At 46.5% G+C, this 15,438-nt stretch overlaps 1 protein-coding gene across 2 annotated transcripts in view; it reads right to left on the reverse strand.

Moving 5' to 3' along the window:
* Positions 1–15,438, reverse strand: part of ADGRD1 (adhesion G protein-coupled receptor D1) — a 174,094-nt gene that overhangs the window by 139,942 nt on the left and 18,714 nt on the right. For both annotated transcript variants that reach the window (XM_043488811.1, XM_043488803.1), the window contains 2 exons: positions 5,638–5,817; positions 1,698–1,952 (listed from right to left, as the gene is read on the reverse strand). In XM_043488811.1, coding sequence (XP_043344746.1) covers positions 1,698–1,952; positions 5,638–5,817 — 435 coding nt within the window. The remainder of the gene's footprint in view (positions 1–1,697; positions 1,953–5,637; positions 5,818–15,438) is intronic.

Raw genomic sequence — 15,438 nt, forward strand, 5'->3', positions numbered from 1 at the left:
TCTGGTTGAGTAAAGGTAAGGCCTGCAGTCCCCAGGACACACAAGCATTAAGAGAACACTTCTCCAGTCTCCCAAAGTCGCACAGAGCCCTCCCCAAATGTGAAGACTGAGGGTGAACACACACACACGTGATTCAGTGGCAGGGACTTCCAGACACACTGCACTGTGGCAGCAGGCGTGTGGAGGGGTGGGGTGGAGGTGGGGATGGGGAGACTGACAGGCCACATCCCTGAGCCCAGAGATGTGCTGGTGACAGGTTTTGCTGTGACAGCTAAAAGGGCCAGGAACATTAATGTCTCTTTCTGGTGATGCTAAAACAGTAAGCTCCTGGGGAGGCAGGAGTCATTTGAGACTCTCAATAACGCAAGTACAGATGCTATCTTGGTCTCTAGGTGACAAAAATCTCGGAATCTTAGGCAATAAACTGCCGTCGATTGATATCCTTTTTCCTCCTAAAGGACGGTATATTTTGTCTCGTGTCACTTCTGTGAAAGAGAATGAATTCTGCTTTCTCAGTGAAAGATGGAGACATCAGAGGCTGCTATGGATATAGGCTGGTTTTGCTGGCTCTGAGACCAGCGTCCCTGACTGTGCTCTGGAGGGGGACTAGTGGGGGGCAGCCCTGACCTCACTGCCATTTCACTGGGGTGGACTGTGACCTAGGCTTAAGCCAATCAGAATATTCCACATCCCCACCCACAGTAATTGGTTCATGGTCAATGTGGGCCAACAACAATGATGGCCAGCCCGGTTGTAGTAGATGACAGAAAAAAGAAGCTCCTTGTTTCCTGCCTGGGTGGGTGGGGGGGCGGGGCGGGGTTGGTTTCGGAGGAGGGGAGGAATGTGCTCCTGGAGGGAATGGCAGTCATATCCTGGCACCACAACAAAACAAAAGAAGGCAAAGTCCAAAACAGGGATTCTCTAGCGACATCACTTGAGCCACGAAAGGTCACATATTATATGATTCCATTTATATGGAATATCCAGGATAGGTAAATCCACAGAGAAAGAAAGTTAGTGATTGCCAGGGGCAGGGGAGGAGGAAATGGTGAGGACTGCTCCTCCGGGATGGGTTCCTCTGGGGAGGATGGTTGCACAACATGTGGACATAGGAAATGCCACTGAATCGTGTACTGTAAAATGGTGACGTTCACATTACATGAGTTTTACCTCAATTTTTTAACAAAGTGACTTCCCAAGTCCCACGGCTCGTCATGGTTTAGTGAGACTTTGAAACCAGGTCTGCCGGTCCACCAGGCCCCTGATCTGATCCACCACTCTGCTGAGCAGGAAGGGAGGTGGGCAGGGGGGCTCTCTGAGGGTCCATGGGTGAGTCTGACACGCGGAAGGCATGCGGCAAACATTTGTGGATCAAATGGACCGGGAACACTTGCTTCCCAAAGCTTTCCATAACCATCCATCACAAACTTCAAAAACTCCCTGGTGACCAGCATGAGAATATTCGCCTCAGTGTGTTTCAGGTAAATTATGAATTCCTCCATCTTAGGGAGAAGGAGTTCTAGAAAAAAACTGATCAGGATGCATTCAGCCTACAGTACCAACAGCCCCAGCAGGAAAGAGCAGAGAACAGAGAGCAGAGAACTATTTGCCGCCGGTAAAGGGGCGGCAGAGAGGAAGGTCCCCACCCCCCAGAGCTGACGTCACACCCGGCCCGCAGCCCCGCCCCTCTCACTGACCAATGGCAGCTGTGAAGTACATGGCGATCTCATCCGGAGTCAGAGCCCGTTCCCAGATGATGAACTCGTCAAAAGCTCTGTTCTCGTAGCTCTTGGCCTGGTCCTGCTTAGACTCCAGCACAAGGTTGTCATTGGACTCCCCGTAGGCGGGAGACGCTTTTCCACTTGGGTCTGAGGTCCTCAGGGTCCCATTGACGTAGACTTTCAGGCCCTCCTCGGACTTCCATGTAAACAGGACGTGAGTCCAGTAGTGGCCTGGGAAAGAGCAGACACACCCTTCTGAAGACGTGAGTTCTAGCTCCACACCTAATTTTACACACATTTCTCTCCCTTATAATAGTAGGTCATTGGTTGAGTCCTAAGTCATAATATGGGCTTCCCCCGGTGGCCCAGATGGTAAAGAATCTGCCTGCAATTCAGGAGACCTGGGTTCGATCCCTGGGTTGGGAATATCCTCTGGAGAAGGGAATGGCAACCCACTCCAGTATTCTTGACAGGAGAATTCCATGGACAGAGAAGCCTGTTGGCCTACAGTCCATGGGGTCACAAAGAGTCGGACACCACAGAGCAACTAAAACACACACATATGTCATAATACACATCTGACTTCCCTCAGTCTTAGGAACTCAGAAAAAAAGTTACCCTCACTCCCGAAAGCCCAGAAGCCTGTTCAAAGATATCCTCTGTCATTTTAAGTTAAATGAAATAATAACTAATGGTCCAGTGTGTACATGTCAAAAAAATAATTAAAAACAGTAAACTTTTAAAAAGAGCTTATTAAAAAAAATAACTTGTTCAAAAATACTTTTTAATTCATCCTAGGCCACCCCCAGGCAGGTCAGTGAGACCTACCTGAAAGCCTGATTCAGCCCTCAGGCCACCAGTACCCACCTCCGCCCTGACCTTGAGTGTGTGATGGCAGCGTAGGGGAGGACAGACCACTCCTGGCTCCGCCAGAGCCTCCATCAGGAGCCTTGGTGGTGACTCACGGCTCTGGCATGAGAACCACATTCACCCACAAGGAGAAATTTCACCAGACTTTGACAGCAGCTGGCCCCAGAGAGTCTCACTTCATTGTGTAGTGGGTGTTCAGATGCACCCAGTGACCTGCTGCTGAAAGCAGTTATCCAAGGCTTCTCGCTCAGAATTGGGCAACTTTCTAACCTTCAGTCTCCAGAGAGCATGGATCCCAGACAGGTCCAAAGTATCACTGTCAGGACTTCCCTGGTGGTCCAGTGGTTAAAGAACCCGCCTGCCAATGCAGAGGACATGGGTTCCATCTCTGGTCTGGGAAAATACTACATGGCATGGGGCAGCTGAGCCCATGCTCCACAACTATTAAGCCTGCATTCTAGAGCTCTTGGGTCAAAACTACTGAACCCACATGCTGCAACTATTGAAGTCCACGAGCCCTAGAGTCCGTGCTCTGCAACAAGAGAAGCCACCGCAATGAGAAGCTCACACACTGTAACTAGAGAGTAGCCCCTGTTGCAGTGAAAAGGAAAAAAGAGGAATGAGTTTTTGTCTTTCTCTTTCTTGAGAACAAAGAAGATAAAGAGAGCAGTGAGCAGGCCTGAATATTCCTAGTTTTTTTACTTCAGTTGCTCTTAACTCTGCATGTCTGTATCAAAGTTCGCTTTTCTGCCTCCTAACTCTGCAGAAGCTACAATTCACATTTTTTCCTTTGACTCTATGCTAAATACATCCCTTATCTGGTGTTTATCCTTACAACACCCTTCCCCTTGTAGTTACATATCATAAAGAAGGCCACAGAGCCACCCAACTGCCAGACTCAATGACTGGGTTACTGAAGCCAGTTTATGACTGTCTTGGAAACAATGCAAGAGGAAGAAGTCAAGATCCTATCACCTTTGTTCCTCATCACTGACTCCTGACTGTGAGCCCTTGCCTTATATAACCCCTAGACTTTTCATGGAGTGGGGGGCCACAATTCTTGAGGTATAAGCCTACTGTGTTACCCTCTCTGCTGGCTGAGAATTAAAGCCACCTTTCTATTTCTTTGAAACTCTACTTTCATATTGTTTTTGCATTCAACTTTGGTGGGTAGAGAAGTCCAAGCTTTTGGCCAGCAACATCCCTGCTCACCGCAACTAGAGAAAGGCCCACACGCAGCAACAAAGACGCAGCACAGACAAAAGTAAATAGATACATAAAATCTTTTTAAATAATAAAAATAAAAATGTTTCTCTTCATTTCATAATTTTTTAGAAAAGTATTGTCCTTGGATGTGAAAATACCTTCAAGGAACAAATGAGAGCACAATGTCAGGCAGAAATATTTACAATTCTCCCCATTTCTCTGGGTAGATGAACAATCAGGGTTCAACAGATTTGACCTTAAAACATACTCAAGAAACCTACAAGGTACCTGATACTGTGTCAGCCCCAAAGGGGCAGGGAGATCAGCCTGTTACCTAAGAGACTGACAGCAGTTAGAACGTGATAAGAGCTATGAACAAGGTACAGGGCCTGCAAGTCTAAGGAGAGGGGAGACAGAGACGATTTCTGGCCCTGAGGATTGAGGAGGGCAGACATGCAAAGTTCTCGCCAAGTCTGTGCATGCTGAATTCACCACTTTTCCAGAGGTACAAGCCTGACCCCAGCTTATAGTACCCGCAGAATCAGGCAAATGCATTCGGTATTCCCCGGGCACCGCTCTCTTCTAGGTTCCTTGCGTGTTAACTCACTTCACTCTCAGTCGCCCTTTGACCTAATACTGTCACTGTGCTGACGATACAGATGAGGATGCTGAGACACAGGGTGGGTGAGTAAGGCACTTGGGTCCACACAGCTGGCAGAGAGCGAGACCTGACCCAGGCTGCTTGGCTCCATGTTTAAAAAAAAAAAAAAATCGAGACACACAGCCTTCCTTGAAGTGGTCCAGAAAATGAATTTTCCTTAACTAGGTCAAGAATGTCACTTCCTCCTAGAGGAGACCATTCTAGACTCTCAGTTTGCCTTCCACCTGCAAGATTCCCTTCTTAGTCTCCAGTCTGGACTGGATGCCCCTTCCATGCTACTTTAAGATGCTCTGAGTCCCTGGTCACCTCTCCCCATCTTAGTTCACAGACCTCCAGCCTCCCCCAGCTGCCTGCCCCACACCTCTGCCCTCCTGGCCAGTCAGCTAGGATCACACTGTGCCCGGAGAAAACAGGAATCTGTGGAACAGAACCATGTGGCCTCCCAACACCCACCTAGGGTCTCAGGCACATCTGCATACACACAGCTCCCCGCCCCACAACCCTTCCCTGGTCCTGGAGCATTCTTCCTGCATCCCAGGGCCCCTCCCTGCCTGGTGCCCTAGCCTCTCCTCCAGCATCCTTTCTTTCCCTCAATCAGCAGCCCCACTTTTCCAAAGGCTTTTTCACATCAAAGTCGAAACATTTGCAGGTTTGCACCACTAAAAAGAAGGAGGAGAGCCAGAGAAGGAGGAAAGGAAAGGAGCAGGAGAGGAGGAGGAGAAGGCAAATGGAAGATGCAGGAGAGAGAGGGGGAAGCCAGGAAAAGGAGAAACAATAAGCACTGGGCCGAGAGCTATACTCCAGCCTGTGAGCGAAGTATCGCTATTATCTTCACTGCGCGGAAACTGAGGCTCCAGTGTGCTAAGTAACATGAGGCAGTAACACTGTCTGCAGTCAGAGGGAATCCAAGCGCCTGGCTGCAGAATCCTGGCCCTTAACTAACCAGGCAGACATCTAAGCAAAGGATGCTATCTCATCCTTTCCAGTAAGTCTTCCCAAGCAGCCCCTTGGTCTAGGAAGGGGCTTGCGTGCCCCGAGGACAGCGGGCTCCAGAGCTCGACATCCTTTGGGTTCATCCGCTTCCTATCAGGAGGTGGAGGTGGTGGGGGATCGGGCCTCCTCCCGCCTTCCCTCCGCCCCCACCTCCCAGAGCATCTCTCAGGTCAGTGGTGCCCTTACCTGGGGGGCTGAAGCTGGCCTCCCACGTCACGGATTTGTTATGCGTGTATAGCTCCACGGAGCCCTTGCCGCCGCTGGAGCAGACTTTGAACCCGTTGGAAATGACCTGTCCTCCGTAGGCAGAAGGGATTGATGTGGACTGTTCTCCTTGTGTCTTCCAGAAAAAAGAGAAGGAGACCCCTGAGGACAGGAAAGACGTGCGGTTATTATTAATGAAAAGTGAATGGGACTTAACCTCACAGAGGCAGGTCGGTCTCCCTGCTTTTTGATTTTCATTCAAAAGGTAATTTTTTTCTCATTCTAGAGACAATGTATGTTCAATGTGGAAAATACAGACAATAATAACAGGTAATATTTATTAAGAGCTCACTGGGTACCAGACACTTATCTAAGGGTTTTAAACAAATGCTCTCCACTTAAATATGGAGACAGAAATGGCAACTCACTCCAGTATTCTTGCCTGGAAAATCCCATGGATGGAGGAGCCTGGTGGGCTACAGCCCACGGGTTTGCAAAGAGTCAGACATGACTAAACACTGAGCATATACCTCTTAAAAATTTAATATTACAAAATGAGGTTATCACCCCCATTGTGCAGATGAAAAAAACTGAGGCCGGTTTGCCCAAAGGTCCCTAAACTAGAGACTGACTCTGATTAGATTAAAAAATCTGATGCACAGACATCATCTATTAAGGTAGGTCCTTCCAAAACCTCTTCCATAAACATTTTACAAAGAAAGGAACCAATCATACATATTGGTTTATAAGCCACATTGTTTAAACTTGTGGTATCATAGACTCCTTCCAATGTTCATAAATATGCCTTGACGTCATCTTTGTTTTTAACTGCACAACATGACATTCTAACCAGTTACTGTAGGGAATTCCCTGGAGACCTAGTGCTTAGGACTCTCTGCTCTCACTGCGGAGGGCACAGGTTCAATCCCTGACTGGGGAACTAAGAGCCTGCAAATTGCTTGGTGCACCAATAAGTAAAGCAACAAATAAGTAAGCAAGAACTGTAAATTCTTTGTATATTTATTTTATTTTTAGTTGCACTGGGTCTTCACTGCTGTGCGAGGGCTTCTCTAATTGGGGCAAGTGGGGGGTACTCTTCGTTGTGGTGTGCAGGCTTCTCATTTCAGTGGCTTCTCTCATTGCAGCCACCAGCTCTAAGCTCACAGGCTCCAGTAGTTGCAGCTCACAGGCTTAGTTGCCCCTCGGCATGTGGAATCTTCCCAGACCAGGGATTGAACCCATGTCCCCTGCATTGACAGGAGGCGTCTCATCCACTGTACCACCAGGGAAGTCCCGTAGATTTTTTTTAAACAGCAACCTCCCCGTGACTAAGTCTTAAAGTTTTCTCCAACTTTTAATTTCCCAAACCAAACTGGAAACTAAACCTCTCCGCACATCTCAGATTATATGCCTTTACAATAGATTCCCAGTAGAGCATTTTTAGTCAAAGAGGAAGCCCACTTTGAAAGGTTATGAAGCTTATAATTGTTCATTTCCAACAAAGCAGGGCCCACAGAGGCCCTGGCATCCAAGACGGCCAAGTCCAGCTCTTAATGGTGAAGACCTGACCTAGGATCGCCTTGCAGACAAGGGAGGAGCGAGGAGAAGGGGAGGGGGGCAGGCTCCCTAGGGAGGCCCGACACAGGCCAGACCAGCTAGAGGCTCCTGTCATTGCCCTTTGGAGCCCGATCACCCCCACTGTGCTTCCCCAACTCCAGTAACATTTACCCTTTCTTTGCACGTGAGTAAACTGTGTGAGTGTGAGAGAGAGAGAATGCATGCAACCTGCCGGGCACAGCTTGTAATAGCTGGAAATAAATTAGGCAGCCTCACCCCCCTCAACCTAGTCCAGGCTTCAGAGATGCTGAGAGAGGAGGTACTCAGGGTTGATCAAAACAGGCCCAAGATTGGAACTCCCTGGTGGTTCAGTGGTTAAGACTCCGCCTACCGATGCAGGGGACACAGGTTCAATCCCTGGTCCAGGAAGACACCACATACCACGGAGCAACTAAGCTCACATGGCAAGTGCTAAAGCCCATGCACCCTATAGCCTGAGCTCCGCAACAAGAGAAGCCACCTCAACGAGAAGCCTGCGCATCGCAACTAGAGAGTTGCCCCCACTTTGCCACAACTAAAGAAAGCCCACATGCGGCAACGAAGACCCAGTACAGCCAAAAATAAATAAACAAATATGTTTTAAAAGCTAATAAAGTAATATGTACAGCATAATACCATGTGTCTCTAAAAAATTCATAAAACATTATCGTATTTTTTTTTTAAAAAAAGATGAAACTTGAAATAATGGATGAGGCTCAGAGAGACTGCAGAGCAGAGATTCAAGTCGCCAGGAGTACGTTCTCAGTGCTACTGAGGAAAGAAAAAAAGTCCTCAAAAGTGCCCTGGGACATGGGTCACTGCAATTAAATGACAGGACTTTGGTAGGTTGTCCAGAGAGTAGCTGGGCTGTCCCAGACACTGCTCCTCTTTGCCTTTGCAGAGGCACCAGGTGGAGGGGAGTCCCGGGCCTGAGGTCCCCCAAGTCTTCCGTCTGCTGTCCACTGCAGGGTCACAGAGTCCGGAAACAAAACTCCAAGCCTCCTTGCTTTGCCTCTCCACTCAGAAACAACCAATTTCATAGGGACACGAACACAGCACATTGTGAAACTTCTATTATGAAACGATGTCCCAGTGGGATTCACAAAAGTCCATTTTTTCCCAAACACTTTGCTGCATTGAAAAATTCCTTTCGCTCAATCCTGTTTTGGCGGAATGTCTTTCTGTCCAGGAAGAAAAATTAAACATAAAACATTCAATTTGGCCTTAGGTAAGGGAAGATCGAAGCAGATGATGGTTCCTATAAGCCAAGCTTTTCATTTTGGTTCATTCGGCCGACAAAATAATCATTTCTCTCTGAGGAACAGCTTGTATTTAAATATCAATTTACGTCTTCATTGAGTCTTCAAAGATTCACAATGAGTCCTCTAATATTAGTACTTTCAGGAACTTTGCTTCTTGCACTTGGAATTGTCAATACAAAGAAGAAAAAGTCTAAAGGAAAAAGAAGTGCAGTATTGACAAATTGATTCAACACTTTTCTTCTTATGAGCATTAAATCTTCATCCATCCCAAAAGTTAAGAGAGGAAAGTTCTTTCTTGATAAGACAAAAAAAAAAAAAAAATTCCAGCTGTCCCAAGAAAAGATGGATACATTTGAGTGCATAAATATTATAAAATTCTGCAAGCCAAAAAAACTTAAAGCCATGACAAAGTCAAAAGAAAAATGACAACCCAGGAAAAAAATATTTGTAAAACATTTAACAGGCAAGAAATAAATGTCCTTACTATATAAAGAACTCTTTAAAAAGAAAAGTAAGTTCTACAGTTTAAGAACTTACTTTGTGCAAGATCAAACGTCCCAAGAATTTTACATGAGTTAACTCTTTTAATCCTCCCAACAACCCTGCGAAGTAGGGGTTAATATGGTCCCCATTTTACAAGTGAGAAAACTGAAGCCCAGAGAGGTAAAGTAACTTGTCTAAGGCCACACAGCCAATGATGGAGTCAGCATTGGAACCAGGCAGTCTGGCTCTGGAATCTGCACCTGTCATCTCTCTATCCTCTCTTGGAGATGACGTTCTTTGGGAGAGGGCTTACTCACTGAATTAGACAACAAAGATTCTCAGGAATTCCATGGAGGAGAAAAATGCCTACAGATGTGGAAGTTTTGCTGTGCATTATCACCTCTGTGTCTGTGGTGAGTGGGGCAGAAGCAGCAGGTAGGAATGGGTAGGGAATCTCTCCAGGTAGAGGACCAGACCCACAGACTCGGCACCATGTCTTGCTCACGTAACATGTTCGCAACTCAAGGTGGACCAGAGCGGTGGCCAGCGGGGAGGGCAAGGAGACCCGCAGGTGATGTAGCAGCCTGGACATCCATCCTTCCTCACCCAGCACAGCATTCTTGGGGAGAATCTCTCCCCACCCCTCCAACCTCTGTGTCCTCTAGGTCAAGTGGGACTGATTACACAGCCCCAGGTTCACGCAGGCTGGAGCAGTCAGAATCACAGTGACTGGTTCAGGGATGGCCATGCATCAGCTAATAAAAGGGACTCCTGGAGGCTCTGAGCCAACATTGCTATCACACCTGGAAAGCCCTCCTGAGAACAGAGCCAAAGTGATGGAGACACGAGCTTCCAGTGACGTCATCTAAGCACCTTGACCCAGGGAGATTCACCCTGAATCTCCCAAAGAAGCCACACCATCTCCCAGCCCATCTGCTTTCATGCCGTGTGATGTTCCCATTATCCAGCAAGACTTAGGCCAGCGCCTCCACTTGCCCTCTGGCTGATCTGACCAAGAGGAGATGACAGAAGTGGCCCTGGCCAGGTTCCAGGGACAGCCATTAATTGTCTGGAAGCTTCAGCTTTTGGCTTCTTGGAGCACAGAACAATTCCAGGCTCCATTGGTAGAGAAAGAAACCACAGAGAGGAGCCGGAGGTACCAGAGATATGAGTGAAGAAATTGGTCTTGAGAAACCAGCTCAGGGGCACCTTCTGAGGACCCAGCCCTGGCTGCCACAGCTATAGCCATGAGAGATCCCTGCCAAGCCCCAGAACTGTGAGAGGTGATGCTAAATTGTGTTTCACTTGTTAAGTTTGGGAGTGCTTGTTATGCAGCAGTCGATAACCAGAACACAGTCTTACTTGGAGCCTCTCAATAAATCTCCCAAGCCTAGCTGTGTTGAATTCCCACTGCTTACAAACTTTCAGTTGACTATGACTGTCCACAGAGGATGAGTCCCCTTCCTGTCCCTGAAGTCCACCAAAGGCCACCAAAAGCCACCAAAAGGATGTATACACATGGCTTCCTCCGTCCTTCCTTGACCACCACTTCAGGTGACAGGTTCAGGGGGAGGGTGCTGGGGAAGCTGCTGCAGGGTGAGCAGAGGGAGCAAAGTGAGTGTTAGTCACTCAGCCATGTCCAGCTCTTTGTAACCCCATGGACTGTAGCCCACCAGGCTCCTCTGTCCATGGGGATTCTCCAGGCAGGAATAGCCATGCTCTTCTCCAGGGGATCTTCCTGACCCAGGGATTGAACCTGGGTCTCCCACATTACAGGCAGATTCTTTATCATCTGAGCCACCAGGGAAGAGGGAGCAAGGAGATGCTCTATTCTTTTCTGTTTCCAAGAGGACTTGGTTCAAAACAGAGCGTGTGAGATACACACCCACCTACAATGTGATGGCATGAAATGAGCTCATCCACACCTGTCAGCTATGACAGCCGCCTGAAAGCAGGTTTCCATGAGAACCACCCAGAGCCAGCAGAGCAGGCTCAAGAACGTTCTGGAGTGGGGAGTTGCAGGCATCAAAACCAAGGCCATCCCAACAGGCACAAGAAAAGATGCTCAACCTTGCTGATTATCAGAGAAATGCAAATCAAAACTACAATGAGGCACCATCTCACACCAATCAGAATGGCCACCACTAAAAAGTCTACAAATAACAAATGCTGGAGAGGGTGTGAAAAAAGGGAACCCTCCTCCACTGTTGGTGGGAATATAAACTGGTACAGCTACTATGGAGAACAGTATGGAGGTTCCTCAAAAAACTAAAAATCGAGTTGCCATGGGATCCAACAATTCTACTCCTGGGTCTATATCTGGACAAGTCTATAATTAAAAAGGATACATGTAACCCCAGGTTCATTGCAGCACTATTCCCAATAGACAGGACATAGAAACGACCTAAAAGTCCATCAACAGATGAATGGGTAAAGAAGATAGCTCCTCCCCCATCTTTAAACCGTCTCCACATCTCTGACTCTACCCCTCTGCCCTCTGTCTTTATAAGGACTCCTGTGATGTCTCTGGCCCCACACAGACAATCAGGACAGTCCCCATCTCAAGTTCCTCAACTTAACCACTCAACTTCATCAAAATGGGTAAAGAGTACATGGGATCACTGTGCATTATTTTTTACAACTGCCTGTTCATCTACAATTATCTCAAAATAAAAAGGATCTCATAAAAGAAAATAAAAGAGATTTTGCTCAGTCGGGAAGGCCTTTAATCTGATCTGGCTGGTTCAACGTCCAATTTTATTACAGCGTATCTCAGGCATGGGAGTTGGATGTTCTCCCAGTTTTTGGTCAAGAGAGTCTCCAGAACTGGGGCCTTGGTTTCTTTATTTGTAGAAAGAATAGAAGACATCAAGGGAATCTACCAACTGTAAGATTCTAAGCGGGTTTTCCATGTTGTGTGGCCACTGCAGGAGGAGCGGAATGTACAGGGTTCTGATAACAGAGCATCCCTATGGAGTGGCCGCCTACTGAGTGCTTCTAAAAGAGCACAGGCTGGGAGACAGTGATGGGGAGGTTTGGGTTTTCTGGCTAAGCCGGGAGAAGACCCAGACACCTTGTGGCAATCAACTAGCAAGCTTCTGCCATCGAATCAGATTCCTAACTGATTTTTCTTAAGACCCTAAAGTGTAATCTGTACCTCCCCAGCAGAGTACAGGTCAATACAATGATTTCTTCCTACTCTTCTTCTTTCTAAGAGTTGATAGTTTCAGTCACTCTGGTCTTGGACAGATTCTCCAAGAGAATTTTAGCATATCAGCATGCCTTTATATGGGCTTCCCGAGTGGCTCAGACAGTAAAGAATCTGCCTGCAATGCAGAAGGCCTGAGTTTGATCCCTGGAGAAGGACATGGCAGTCCACTCCAGTATTCTTCCCTGGAGAATTCCATGGGCAGAAGAGCCTGGTGGGCTACAGTCCATGGGGTCGCAAAGAATCAGACACGATTGAGCAGCTAACGCTTTCACTTTCATGCCTTTATACAACAGGAATCACAGTATGAGACGCTAATCCCTTCTCAGTCATCTTTCAGTTCTGATTGTGATGAGAAGAAAGTCCGTTTATATGTAAGTAACAATTGCTAATCCTTGTTTTAACAAAGAAATGCCACATCTTGAATTCAGAGCCTCTGGTGGGCAATGGTACCCACATGGAATTCAACAATGCAGGAATCTTCTACTTAAGAAAATGATGATTGGGTTTCAGTTCTTGGGGATGATAAGTTTCCTTTTCAATTGAATCTAGTGAGTGAGTGAAAGTCGCTCAGTCGTGTCCGACTCTTTGCGACCCCATGGACTATACAGTCCATGGAATTCTCCATGAACCCACGCTGGAGTACTAGAGTGGGTAGCTGTTCCTTTGTCCAGGGGATCTCCAGGGGATCTTCCAACCCAGGGATCGAACCCAGGTCTCCCACATGGCAGGCAGATTCTTTACCAGATGAGCCACCAAGGAAGCCCAAGTTTTATAGTTCAGGTGCTACGTGTATGTGGTTAAAAAAAAAAAAAAAAAGAACCAAAAACATCATAAAAGCAATTTAAAAGTGAGAAAAATTTAATAATCTTAAAAACTGTCTTAAAAACATCCTAGCTTGACTGGAAATTTAGATAATTGCATCATTCAACCTCAACCAATTAAAGTAAATAACCCACCCTTGGACTTCCTTGGCATAAATACATCCTGCCTTGCTGCCTTCATAGTCTATATTATATAAGCTGAATTAAGGGGATGACGTGCCATTTTTATTTTATTTTATTTTATTTTTTTTGTCCACTTTAGGATCATAAGGATAGAATTATGTCTGGCTATGTAAATTTCCTCGGTAAAACTTTCAAGTGATCTATTCTTACCTGTTCTCAAGAGTGCAGAGACCCAGGTGCTAAAAAACACAGAGAATGGCTCCTAAGACTTTCTTATTCATCCTAAAAATCACAGAACAATTGAGGAGCAAAGTGTGAGGCTATATATACATGGTTCAGTTCAGTTCAGTACATGGTTAAGTAAATGCAAGAGACCTTACTCTTAAAGCAGAAATGTTACAAGGTATCAAGTCTATGACCCAAAATTCATTGTCTTTCCTAACTTAATTCTCACTTGACATAGAGAAGTGGTAAAGATGCTGAAGCTTCTACACTATATCCTTAGATATTTTTTTTTCCCCTCAGCTCCATGATTACAAGGAAGTAATAACCAAAATAGGGTGGGAGAAATGATATAACGAAGAACAAAATTTGGAGAGAAAAAAAGCTAAATGTCATAGTGGTGGAGAACCTGGTTAACAGAAGAGACACTAGGTGAAAGATGAGGAATCGCATTTTCAGTCATAGTTGAGTTTGCAATGGTAGGAGAAGTGATCAATGAAATGCAGAGAAAAAGATGATCGAGACCCAGAGGGATAGTGTTTCTCTGACTTTAATACACACGACGGAGGCCATAAACTCCAAAGCCTGTCTTTCCAGGGGCACTGACTCCATAAGAGAGCCGGCATGTTTTCTGTAGGCAGCTCAGGCCGTATTTTTCAACTTGCAGACACACTCTTTGTCAGATCAAGCCCTGCATATGAAATGCTACTCATGCGTATGCTTCCTGCCTCCCCAGAAGGCTCTCTCATTTCTTCTAGAAATATCTGGTGCTGTAGGACTCTCTTTCACTCTCACCATTTCTCTCCTCAATATTATTTTAAGAAAGCCACAGGTGAGTGGACACTTCCCTTCAGTCTCATCAAGCAGGGCGCTGAGTCCAAAGTGAAAGTGAAAGTCGCTCAGTCGTGTCTGACTCTTTGCGATCCCATGGACTATACAGTCCATGGAATTCTCCAGGCCAGAATACTGGAGTGGGTAGCCATTCCCTTCTCTAGGAGATCTTCCCAACCCAGGGATTGAACCCAGGTCTCCCGCATCAGAGGTGGATTCTTTACCAGCTGAGCCACCAGGGAAACCCAAGAATACTGGAGTCGGTAGCCTATCCCTTCTCCAGGGGATCTCTTCCTGACCCAGGAATCATGAACCGGGGTCTCCTGCATTGCAGGCAGATTCTTTACCAGCTGAGCTACCAGGAAAGCTGCGAGAGTCCAAGGGACTCAAGAAACCTGGAAACCATTGGACAGTCACCTTAGCTCTAACCAACTGATGGCAGGTGGGCAGGTAACACTGTAGGATTTTCTGATTTTTTTAAGAGAAGGCAGAAGTAGAGATTTTTTAATGAAATTTTATCTTTCAGGGGAGTTGAGCATTAATTTAAAAAAACATTTAAAGCACCATGAGAGAGGCTTTGTTTCTGCAGTTAGGCAGTCTTTTTGAACCCACCCATTCTGCCGAAAGCTTCCCAGGTGGTGCTAGTGGTAAAGAACTTGCCTGCCAATGTAGGAGATGTGAAGAGATGTGGGTTCAATCCCTGGGTTGGAAAGATTCCCTGAAGGAGGGCATGACAACCCACTCCAGTATTCTTGCCTGGAGAATCCCACGGACAGAAGAACCTAGCAGGCTATAGTTCACAGAGTTGCAAAGAGTTGGACATGACTGAAACAACTTAGTATGCACACACATTCTGCCAAAAAACAATTTAGAAAACTTGTTAAAATAGAAGATTTGTGAGAACCGATGTAATGCCAGCAAACAAAACACATTTGTGGACTAGAGTCAGCCTTGAGTAGTTCTGAGATTTAGTCCATGAAAATCACCCAGAGGGCCTGGGTTAAAATTCAGATCTCCAGGCCCTGTCCGCAGAGATTTGGATTCAGTGGGTCCTGGACTGGAGACGGAGAAGTTCCATTTTTAACAGTCTCTGCAATGGACTCGTCTGCTGATGGTCTGGAAACAATACTTCAAGAAACTCGGCACTACCCTGTGGCTCTAGGCTATCTTGTGCCTTCTCTGGACCTCAGTCTGCCCATCTGTGAAATGGATGTGGTGAATGAATACTTCTCTC

The sequence above is a fragment of the Cervus canadensis genome, chromosome 1, assembly GCF_019320065.1.
Source record: "Cervus canadensis isolate Bull #8, Minnesota chromosome 1, ASM1932006v1, whole genome shotgun sequence".
NCBI classification, from domain to species: domain Eukaryota; kingdom Metazoa; phylum Chordata; class Mammalia; order Artiodactyla; family Cervidae; genus Cervus; species Cervus canadensis.